Source organism: Brachyhypopomus gauderio, chromosome 3 (assembly GCF_052324685.1).
Source record: "Brachyhypopomus gauderio isolate BG-103 chromosome 3, BGAUD_0.2, whole genome shotgun sequence".
NCBI lineage: Eukaryota > Metazoa > Chordata > Actinopteri > Gymnotiformes > Hypopomidae > Brachyhypopomus > Brachyhypopomus gauderio.
The window spans coordinates 5,874,731-5,887,137 of NC_135213.1; the positions used below are offsets into that span (position 1 = coordinate 5,874,731).

The 12,407-nt window shown below is 41.9% G+C and overlaps 1 protein-coding gene across 2 annotated transcripts; it reads left to right on the plus strand.

Annotated features, from left to right (window-relative positions):
• Positions 1 to 538: 538 nt before the first annotated feature.
• LOC143510078 (uncharacterized) lies at positions 539 to 3,524 on the plus strand. 2 transcript variants are annotated; one of them, XM_076999087.1, is made up of 3 exons: positions 539 to 686; positions 2,148 to 3,118; positions 3,295 to 3,524. In XM_076999087.1, exons 2-3 carry the CDS (start codon positions 2,169 to 2,171, stop codon positions 3,383 to 3,385), a joined length of 1,041 nt encoding a protein of 346 aa, XP_076855202.1. In that variant the 5' UTR covers positions 539 to 686; positions 2,148 to 2,168; the 3' UTR covers positions 3,386 to 3,524. The 2 variants fall into 2 exon arrangements, with proteins under 2 accessions (XP_076855202.1, XP_076855200.1); XM_076999085.1 differs by having other exon boundaries at positions 2,168 to 3,118.
• Positions 3,525 to 12,407: the final 8,883 nt, after the last annotated feature.

Sequence of the window (12,407 nt, forward strand, 5' to 3'; positions counted from 1 at the left end):
GTAACAGGTTATCCCATGGCCACAGTGTATGTAAATTCACTGTTGTGTCGGCGTTTTGTTCTGCGTCTCTACGTAGTGGAATTGAGCCGCTACGAATATTAGGAATAACACTTTGTGAATGTTGTAGGACGATGTGCAAGTGTCTGGATTCAGTTTGTGAATGTCGCGTGACAGTAGCGTGGCACTTGGCGAGCAGCGCGCGGCAGCAGCTCGAGACAGTGGTCGAGCGTCGCGCGGCACTACCAGCTGTACAGCCGGCACACGCAAAACACGACCTAATGGTGAATCCCTGCTCCTTAGAGGGAAAAGGACTCGACAGAACACGAGTTTTATGTCGACATTATTTAACCCCTGCCCTTGAGAGAAAGCAATATACTTCTAACAGTAACAGAGTTCCACACAGTCCTGAAGCATATTTTAAAATGCCATAGTCGACTATGTTACGTCACAGTATGTGTATATGAAGTCACCGAACCGCACGTATGAAAAGCCCCAGCTGCCTATGCCGTTATCATTGATTGATAAAATCAGTGATTGATCTAGTCAGTTAACGGTGCCTGTGCAAATTGGATAAAAAAGACTACGGACAAACAACACAATCTGTACACTTCCAAATACAGACTGCATACCTCTAAGGGATAATTCTCATTTCTTCATTGGATAATTACAGTTCTCCGATATCAAAGGTAAGCCTAAAATTTTATACCAGGAATCAGTGGCGTGCACACATAGACACCAGGTGGTGCTAAAGCACCACCAACTCTGCCCTTTATCAACGAAACTGCCCTTTATCAACTCGAAAGTGCCCGGGTTTTTATTTATTTATTTTTTTTTTATCATTTTACTGAGGTCGGTTTGAAATGATCTTTTGAAAACCTGAACCATTAAAAACAAAGCCCTGAAATGAGCCACCACCTCGCACACGCCCGACCTCTCTCTTCCTTTAACACCAGATGCGCAGTTTAGTTCAGCGAGTGGATGGAAGCGTTTTCAGCACAGCACGCACGGTAACAGATAGACTTCTTCTCCCGTGCCCCACCAGCCAGGTTACATACACATCAAGTCAAATCGTACCGTTTGCCCTCTAAGCCCAACGTGAAATCATTTTCTTGTGCAGTAAAATGTCTCATACAGCACCAAACTACTAAGCATTTTTAGCCGACTGGTCACCTGATAAACTAGTCGCTTTAGCCCAAATCAATGATAGATAACGTGAGGACGACCACATACAAATAATTAAGGTAGAGTTTGAAAATCTATGTGTTAAGCTGAACGTACTGTTGTATAGGTTTTGTTAGGCAACATAAATTAACACATTCATTTGTGAAAGAAGAAACGGGAAGTTCCCCATTACCTGTGAAAAATGCCCATCTGCATTCATGTAATGAAAACACTCAGTAGCCTAAAACTCCTTCTCCTACTTTTTTGTCTTTTTACTGTCTTAATTGTAGGCCTATATTGATTTAAATTGTAAAATATATGCAACAAGGCCTGCAGACAGTGGAGGGTAAACAGAAGTTAACTGAAGGACATGATTGTATATAGTTAATATTGGATATGAATTATATCAGTTGGCTGCGTGACTTTTTTCCATTGAAAACTCACGTTTAGAGAATGTTACAAATAAAAGTCAAATTTCATTCAACATGTGCTTGTTTTTTTTAATTTGCGCTAAAAAGTGCCCTTCAAAGTGCCCCCCCCCCACCCCCGAGCACCAGAGAACCAACGAGGTTGTTGGTTTTTTGTGTTATTGTTTTTGTTTTGAAAAATTGTAATGCAAAAACGCTGTCTGATACTTGTCTTTCAAGTATCTGCTCAGTTCAATAAAAATATACGTTAAAAAAAGCAAGGGAATTGATACGTTATGCTGGTTTATTCATTTAAAGAAAGGATCCATAATAGATTAATAAATGTTTTTAAATATATTTATTTTACTAGCCTAGATTAACATATAATTTTTAGATTAAGATATTTAGTGGAATATTGATTCTTATAAATTACATTATGTACTTTTGTGATATTTAAAATCTGTCTATCTTGCATCTTTGTTGTTAAGATTAAGAGAATGGTAAGACATGTTTAGAGAGATAAACTGGTGTGCATTTATAAACTATTGAAACTCTTGAAAACTATTGAAACTATTGTAGATTTGTGTTCTATTTCCCAGTATGTCATCCATCAGCATAATGAGAAATGGCAAAACTACAAAGAACTTCAGTGAAGTGAGGAATGCCACAACACTACCCAGCATCCATCTGGGAGAAAAGGCACATCCTCAACAGGGAGGTGGAAACAGCCACCACTTCCCTGTTATTGCTGAAGTCTCACAGGGGAAGAAAAGGGAACCTGAAGTCTCTCAAAACTTGAGAAAGTTTAGCAGGTGTGCTAAACTCTTTACCATAGCTGGACAACGTGGTGGCAAGTCGACAGGCATATGCCTTGATGCAGGCCAGCGTTGCAGTCAGACTAGGTTCCCTTCCCTGGTTGGAGAGCCAGGCTGCAAGAGCAGTAACAGGAGTGTGAAGATTGCTCACACTCTAGGAGCTCCAGCCATCTCAGGGCCAGCCGCCATCCACACTAAGGTGTCCTCCAGCCCCAATCCTGGTACAACCCACCAGCATGTCAGGAAGGTCCCTGTAAAGGTGGAGGATAAGGCCAGCGAGGTGTGGAATGAGGAGATATGCCCCAGCTCCTCACTGTACTCCACACCTGAAAAGAGTGAGGTCTGCTACAAAGGGCTGGAGGGCCTCGCCTCAGCGTCCCTGCGCAGCACAAAGCTGGAGGCATCCCAGCGTTGCCGTGATCTGGGCTGTCAGAAGTCGCTGCTCACCAGGAGAGCGGTGTTACACAAGGCAGAGAGCAGAGCCGCCTGCTCGTCTCCGCCTCGTCCGTCCCAGGTGCCTCAGCTCAGCCAGGACCGTGCGTCTCTGGACTGCCAGGCTGATGCCAACACCCACAGGCAGGGCAAAGGCCAGTTTGGCAAGGCAGGCTTGAAGGGACCAGGAGACAAATGCGTGCCTAAAAGACTTGAAGGAGGACACAGCGTGAAGCTCATCCCTCTGGATGTGTCAAGCCCTGTGCCTCTTCAGTCTGTCTCCTTTATGCCACGCAAGTCCAGGTACAATCACTGCACTCTTTAGCAGAAATACATTGTATGAGATAGTGTATATATTTTATACAGTATATTATATACTATATATCATATTGCTTCAAGTAAAGCTGTGTTCAGACAATGTCTGGTAAATATGAAAAGAAAAATGACACCTGAAACTATTTGGTTTGTAATTGTAACAGGATCCAGAAGGGACGAGTCATTATTGGATCACGTTATGCTCCACCTGGCAGCTTGTCAACAACTGCATGTATACAGCAGTGGAGATTCTAGACCATGTCCTCCCAATTACCGAACCCAGAGAGCCACGTGTCTGCAGTCAACCACACACCAGTCTGACACCAACAAAACCTCACACTCGTCATAATTCCACTGTTTTATTTTAAGAATAAAAGACCTGTCTCCTCCATATTTTAAGACCAAATAAAAATAAAAACCCTAAAAAAATACTAAGATTTCTTTTACATTTTAAAAAATAATTTTGTTCTTTTTGAAGCCATCACACAAAAATAGAAACAAGAACAATTAAAAGTAAATCTTAAAAAAAAGAACTGTACACAGCAGAATACCTTTATTGCAAACAAACTCCCCTCAAACCTCAACTATACACACAAACTTACTGCAGTTCACCTAAAATATGCAAAACTAATTTAACATAAGTGATCATTCGTCGTGTGTTCTGCCCCAGAAAGAAAGTGGACCTAAGGAGCCCCCCCTCCAGCAGGGCCCTTCAGCAGGAACTCTAGGGTCACTGAACCGTTGCTTTTACGATGCCCCTTCCAGGAAATTCATGAAGGTTCATGTGCCCTCAACTGAGCATCTGAGCAAGCAAAGAAATGTGGATTGTGATGCAATTTCAACATACTGACTATACAAGAGAAAAAAAAAAAACCTCCTCCAATCGGACGTAGAAACAACCTTGTATATGAAGCAGATGCACCATGACACCTTTGATTTCCATCCTGTATGCATGCCCCAATAACTCACATTCACAACTATAGAATGAAGGAAACGGCTTTTTTTTTACAGATGATGAAAAATGAAACTAGTATTTAAACACGTATAACTCTGAAGCTAAGCATATTCCACCCACTCAAACGACAACTCAATCAGGAAGGAGTACTACAGAGTAAAGGGTAACCAGCCCCTTTGAAATACAAAAGACTCTGCTAAGTGACAACCAAAGTTTAGCTCGAAAAAGCTGTCAGTTGCTATAAGTACTTTATAATTTTATATAATATATACACACACATCCATTAAATGGAAAGTGAATCTGTAGGTCTGAAGGCCTTAATTATTGATGCTAAAGTGGGTGATATTGCAGGAGGACACAGAGGGCTGCAGGAGTCTGAAGCGTTCCTTTACTCCGACGGTCTTGTGCTGCCCTGCGTCTGTAGATCTGTGCTCCGTGATATTCTTCACACAGCTCTGACGACACACACCTACACGTGCTCGTCCCGCAACACAGCTCGTGCAGTTTTCTGGCGTTCTTTCTCCTGCTGCTTATATGGCGCCACCTTGTGGTGGAATGAAAAATCAGCCAAAAGTGCGACTGTTCTACAGGGGGATTTATTATAGAGTGACACAGCGCCTCTCACTTGTGTGTCTCAGGTCTGACCAATCACAGGGCTCTTTCCTGCCACGCGGACCATGGGCTCTGCGTTTTGATTGTGTGTCTCAGGTCTGACCAATCACAGGGCTTTTTCCTGCCGCGCGGACTATGTGCATGTTGCAGACATGCTGTAGCAGGCACAGTGGATCCTATTTGGGAACTCTGGTTTCTGAAGCAATAGCAAAACACACACCCACAGTCTAGCCTCGCAAGCCTCCTTTGAGAGATCAGGAACCTCAGTGCTAAAATTTAGATTTACAGATCTAGAACAGACTCAGTAATCTACGGTATCCAGAGAGATCACAGTCAACCAACAGACCCGCAGAGTCCAGACCGTAGAAACAGCAGCCTCCAAGCATTATTCAGCACAACCGTCTGGGCTCCTGATCCACCGCCCCCACCCCAGACAGCCGGCTATGCTACGAAAGCTGGTAGCAGTCCTGAACAGGGCGTTATCCTTCACTGGAAGAACAGACGTCTCACAGCAAAGGCAACAATCAATCTACGAGGAATGAAGCCAACGTGCTTCTCCACCACGTTTACCCCTGAAGAAACGCAACATCTAAACGGAAAACCCCCAGAATGGGGGGAAAACAATGGACAAGAAACAATGCTACATGCTTCACTAAGGAGCGGTGCTCAGTTGCGATGTACAGGACAAGATGACACCAACATACAAAAACCGCTGCACAGGACAGCCAACCCACAGGGATGCTCCAAATCACCCACACCTCCATGGTTCTGGGGCACTAGGGAGGGCCAGGTTTGATCAAGATACAGCAAGGAATTACCATGAACATTTTTTTCGCCTATTTCCAAGGAATTATAATAAAGGAAACGAGGGATCAATCTGTTTTTGGGGCAGGTAGAAAAGAAAGTTCAGACAGGACGCTGCAAAGCCAGACGGCCCTAATATGCCCGTTCCCGATGTGGTGCGGGCCGGACCAAAATTCTGTAGTGTTCGCAGGAGGCGCCCGAGGTTGCTCATGTGTGCGTGTGATCAACGGTGCGATGTGGAAGGAGAAGCCGATGACGTCTGCCGAGCTTTAAGGTTTACGCGTAACCATGAAAATGGTGTGATTGTATCACTGAAGAACAAAGTATGTTCTTGCATTCCGCAGTCGTTGAGTGCGCTAGCAAAATGATCATTGTGAGGATGAACCACACACACAGTTCACAGTTCTGCCTTTACTATGAGGGAAGGCCGGCACCGCTGACGGGTCCGTCCAGGTGATGAGATGTCCTGGAGAATTCCAGGGCTATGAGGTCCGCGTGGTGTGGAGAAGCAGGGGGTTGAGGTCCTCTGCGTGGACGGCACGATGCAGGGACGGCTCCGACGCACTCCGCTAGATATTGGGGAGCAAGTCCTGCACCTGCTCGATGCTTACCAGGATCTGGAGGACACACACACACACACACACACACACACACACATTTTCATCTACCTCACAACGTATAATCTCCTTTGCAATGCAGTGAGGGTAAAAACAGCGTGCATGTGGTATCCACCCCTACACTGATTCACTGTAATGATTCACATGCAGCATCCATTACATGGAGCAGGGATCTGTGGTCTTGAGCATGATGGTCATACACTCTCCATCTCCAAGTGGAAAAAAACTCTGTTACTCTACTGTTACATTTATTCAATGGGATTGAGGAAAGCAGAGTAAGGGGGTAGGAACACCATCAGCGTTCTTGGATGGGTAGCAAACCAAGCCCTGATGAGTGGGCTATGGTGGAAATTCACATTGTCCCATACAATGACGTGGTGTGGTAGGTGAGGCCCTATGAGACCTTTCTCATTTTCAGGGATCAAATCAATATAAAGGCGATCCAGGAAAAAGAGGAGCTTCTCTGTATTGTATGGGCCAAGACTGGGGATGTGGGTAGCCACACCATTCTCAGAAATGGCAGTGCACATAGTCAGATTGCCCCCTCGCTGGCCTGGGACATCCACTGTGGGCCGTTGGCCAATAACATTACGGCCATGTCTACGTTCCTTGGTGAGGTTGAAGCCAGCTTCATCCACAAAAACGAAGATGTGAGCAGTCTCATTTGCATCCAATGCCATAATTCGCTACAATATAGTGCAAAAATAAAACCATCCTGTCAGTCATACAGAAGAGTCAAACACAGCTGTAACCGACAATTCCATAAGAATGTTCCATGTTCTCCACAACTTCAGTATACTACTAAAAACCTGGGGTACATGTAGCCTTTGTAATAGGTTTATTCAAAGGTCCTGCAGAGGGTATTGGGTAGATATATAAGATAAGTAAACTCGGGAAGCACTAATTGCACTTTCTTTTCTTATCATATGCTATATTCTTCAAAATGATGTCTATAATGATAATTTGGTGACACTTTCTATGAATCCTGTATTTATAATGCTCTATAATTGCATTTATAAAGCTCTGTGACACATTTATAAAGCCTTATAAGGCTTATCATAAGCCTTTGCAACTGTACATAATGATCCACAGTGATACAAATTTTCATAATTTTACGCATTCTTTTTAATATGAGTTTGTAAGTGTATGTGACAGCTAAAGAAAACTCATTTTCCAAATTCACAACAGCCTTGTTTCTTTCAGTCAGTTTGATGGTCTAATGGTGCATATACAGGGAATCTTGCAGAGTAATTATTTTGCACACATATTTGCATGTGTGACACACCAAAGTAAATAACATTACCAATTCTGTTTTCCCACATTCATTATTTGGCCATATCTTTGACAAGATGCACATTAAATAGACATGCATGTATGTTTTGTATGCAGAAATGCAATGAACATAAGCAGAAATCGTTCAGGGTGCTTGTGGGCAGTATATCTTAATTAAATGTATGTAAACATACTTAGATTCTCTTCACTGAACTTGACAGAACTTTGGCTTTAAAAGCTGCTTGAGTCGTAAAGATGTTGCAGGATGTTTCCAAAGATACATCCGACTTGACTTTAGCTCATCAGAATGGAGTGCTCGATGGACTTTCTGCCGAGAGGTTGTATGCAGAGTATTAGACATACACACCATCAAAACTGTTTTGTATTTTCCATATTTGCTTAGTGAGCTGGACTTGCCTTTATTTCCTCAGTGTTAGTGAGACCCTCCATTCCATCTTTATGCAGAATCATAAGAGTCCTACCAAGAATAAGAGTCATACATTCATAAAAGCCTCAAATGGGAGGCAGAGGCATTTTAACTGGAAACAAGAGAAACCCAAACCAAAGTAACCACATACCCGTCAACATTCAGTGGCATTTTAACTGGAAACATGAGAAACCCAAACCAAAGTAACCACATACCTGTCAACATTCAGTGGCATTTTAACTGGAAACATGAGAAACCCAAACCAAAGTAACCACATACCCGTCAACATTCAGTGGCACTTTTTCTGTAGCCACACATAAAAGGACCCCAGGTAGCCTGGCCACTCACGCCAGCACCGTCTGTGTGTAGCCATTCTTTGCAGGATTCACACTGTACCCAGTTGATATGTGTTACCTCAAGATAGAACATATTATAAAAGCCCAAAATCTACAGCCAGTATTCCTATAGAGAAGAATATGTTTTATAAAGTACCAAACCTCCTGTCCCCAGACTCTGGAAAACACAGACGTTTATATCAGCTGCCATACACTCATGTTGTCATGTTAATGTTGTCATGTTAAACTCCCTGTTAATATAACACATGCCAACAATGCAATAACATGCTGTTATATAATCTTAAATGTGTCAACATTCTGATGTGTGTCATTTAGATGTGAAGTTTTCAGTTTGCCTTTGTATTTCTATACTTTATCAGCTAATCCCAGTCACGCTATGTGTTTTTTCTCTAACCTGGATTTGGAAGTTTGTGATTTGAATACATGCCCTCGATGTTGCTACATGCCTTTGTTTTGAACACCATTTATGATGACAGTAATGGTCTCTCCCCTCATTAAAGTAGATGTTAAACTCATGTACTTGCATTCTACCTACAACTCGCCTGTTACAGTTCTGTATTAAAAATACTGCCATGTACCTTCACCATCACATCACAACTTAAGGTGGTTGCATGATGTCGATGGAGATATTGTAGCTGAGAAACACTGTGTCTCTTCTCTAAGTTTTATCCCCCGCACTTCCATTTCAGCTATCTATACAAAAAAACTAAGTGAAAATGTATAGAGGAAAAAAGCAACACTTGTTTACTTACTGTGCATACAAAAACACCAGTTTTGAGAATCTCTTTGGAGCCACTGTTGTGGATACTGAATGCTCCATTCAGCAAGGTTCAAAGTCTCAAACTGAAACTCAGTCATTATCAAAAAAAAGTCTATTTTTCAGATGCAAAGACTGAATACACTTACCATCACCAAAGAGGCATATTCTTCCATTTATACCAACAGCTGCTTTCCCCTTAGACAGACAGACCATTTTTTCAAAGAAGGTTTTGTTCATACGCTGATTGTGCAGGTGAAATACCAGGTGTAGCATGAACATGTAACACATGTTCTTCAGCAGGTAGAGGAAATACAGGGAATTGGCAAGTTCTTTGTTCAGCTGTTCTGCCACTGAGGAATTGAGGAATCCTGTCAGTTCTGGAAGTATTTTGAAGTACTTTGGAGTATTTCTTCTGGTCTCTTCTGGTTCCTTTGGTGGAATCGGTCATAGAAGAATAATCGGCAGGATATTCCTGTAATGGGATGTGGACCCTCATGGCCTTTGCCCACTGCTGCACTCTGTACAGCCCCCCAGATGGTTTATTTGTTTTATAGAAGGCTTTCCTGATTGTATTGTGAAGAATTGTTGTTTCCAAGTACTCTTCCATCATTGACAGGAACCGCCCAATTGCTGTACTGTTCTAATTTAGGAAAATAGGAAAGGCTTTTTAAAAATACATAATAAATTAATTGGCGTATACAACATTCAATAGTAATAAATGAAGAAATTACACACTAGTATGGCATGGTATGACATTAAAGGCACCATATACCTTTATTGCTGTGGTAAGCACTGAACACAGTGGTATAGTCAGCAGGGATTTGTTGTTGAAATGGTGGTACCCTATTAAATTTTCCTGAAATCGAACTTGCCTTTGACATATTGGGCAACATTTCACAGCTACTGTGACTGAAAAAAATTATTAGATTTTGTCTACAAAAAATGTAAAATTAGGTTTTACCCGATTTTAAATTTCCAACATTTAGCAGATGTCCAGTGTGTGTTATGTAGGGGAAACCTACAGTTGTGATCAAATTTATTCAACCCCCAATGCTGCGAAGGGTTTTATGGAATTCAGTGCACATTTGTAATTGTGTTCATAATGAAATCTTACAAGGACTTGTTAAAGAACTAAATGCAACTAAGATAGCATCAATTTTTTTTTGTCATAAAGTATTAAATGGCCTTTTTGTGATTTCTTCATTGACACAATTATTCAACCCCTTTACGACTACCACTCCTAAGAACAGAGGTTCATTCCAGTGTTTTCCATCAGGTATTGAAAACATCTGTGGATGTCAATGAGCAGCAATCAAGCATGATAAGCACCAATTAGGCAGATTTAAAAGGACTGTGATACTCAGCTCCTTCTAGACATCTACTGGTGTGTTTCCAAGCATGGTGAAGGCAAGAGAATGGTCCCAGAAGACAAGAGAAGAGGTTATTGCTCTTCACAAGAATGGCAATGGATATAAAAAGATTGCGAAGTTGTTAAATATTCCAAGAGACACTATCAGAAGTATCATTCGCAAGTTCAAGTTAAAGGGCATAGTGGAAACGTTACCTGGTCGTGGCAGAAAGAAGATCCTGACCGCGACTGCTGTGCGCTACCTGAAGCGTAATGTGGAGAAAAATCCCCGCGTGACTGCTAAGGAACTGAAAAAAGACCTGTCAGATGTGGGCACTGAAGTTTCAGCTCAGACAATAAGGCGCACACTGCATAACGAAGACCTCCATGCCAGAACGCCCAGACGCACCCCCTTGCTGACTCCAAAGAACAAGAAAAGTCGACTGCAGTATGCCAAAAGTCATGTGGACAAGCCACAAAGGTTTTGGAACAGTGTACTGTGGTCAGATGAAACTAAATTAGAACTGTTTGGGACAATGGACCAGCGCTATGTTTGGAGAAGGAAGAACCAGGCTTATGAACAAAAGAACACCTTGCCTACTGTGAAGCATGGCGGGGGGTCAATTATGCTTTGGGGCTGTTTTGCTTCTAATGGTACAGGAAAGCTTCAACGTGTGCAGGGTACCATGAATTCCCTTCAGTACCAGGAGATCTTGGAGGAAAATGTGATGGAGTCAGTCACAAACCTGCGGCTTGGGAGACGTTGGACCTTCCAACAGGACAATGATCCGAAGCACACATCCAAGTCCACTAGAGCATGGTTGAACATGAAAGGCTGGAACATTCTAGAGTGGCCATCGCAATCACCAGACTTAAATCCAATTGAGAACCTCTGGTGGGACCTAAAGAAGGCAGTTGCAGTGCGCAAGCCTAAGAATGTGACTGAACTGGAGGCTTTTGCCCATGAAGAATGGGCTAAGATACCCATAGGTCGCTGCAAGACACTTGTGTCAAGCTATGCTTCACGCTTGAAAGCTGTCATAACTGGAAAAGGATGTTGTACTAAGTACTAAAAAATAATGTCACTAGGGGGTTGAATAAAACTGATAATGATGTGAGCACAGTAAAGACATTTGTGGTTATTCCATCATAAATATTATGTTATGTTTGTCTAATTTATAAGTGCCTCTTTGATATAATTGTAAATAAGATGACTGAAATGATCAAAATCAATGTCAAACTGGCCAAAACACTTTATTTCAGTGGGGGTTGAATAAATTTGATCACAACTGTACATCTTCTGATTTTGTAGAGCCCACACAGAGGCATTTGTGGTTATCACTGTAGGACCAGACAGGTCAGGTGTTCTAATTAGCGTTTAATTTGACATGCAATATATTTTACTATTCACCTGGAGTCTCTCTACATTTGTATAAAAACCCTTAACTTTCTCTGACTTGATGCAGCATATGAGCCATGCAATTCCTCAGGATCACAATAATCTTCATGCTAAAAACAGAGGGAACTGAAAGTTGCTCACAGAGAAAAAGATAAATTGACAAAGTGAACTGAATGGAATAAATGTATAAAACATTGTACATTTTCAAACAGACTTTTCTGCTCAAATATGTCAATATCTGTGTCAACATCTGTGTCAGAACTATCTTGTGTGGATGTCAGGGACTTTTTTTGACTAAGGGTAGTCTTCAGAGTCTGCATCACTTGAGCTGTTGCTGCCTGTGTAAGCTTTGCATTCTTTGTCTAAAGAAGATCAAAGGAAAAACTCAGGTTTAGGGCAAGTGTTAAAGACATGCATTCACACTTTGCACATTTATTTTTAGGTGTTGTTTTTTTTAGGTGTTGTTTAGGTGTTCTTGTGGGTGTGGTTTTGTGTATGTGTTCACTCGTCTCGCCACCTTAATGTGTCACATGCAGGGCGTGTTATATGTTTAGTACATAATGTGCTTAACTGTGTCCCGTGCTTGTCTTTGTGAGTCTTCTTAGTGTCTGTGTTCATGTTCATTGTTACTAGTACACATTGCTATGAGTAGTGTTTTTTTTTTATACTTGTCTCCACATCCTGCCTATACCTCACATGTAACAACCTGATAAAAAACTTGTATTAT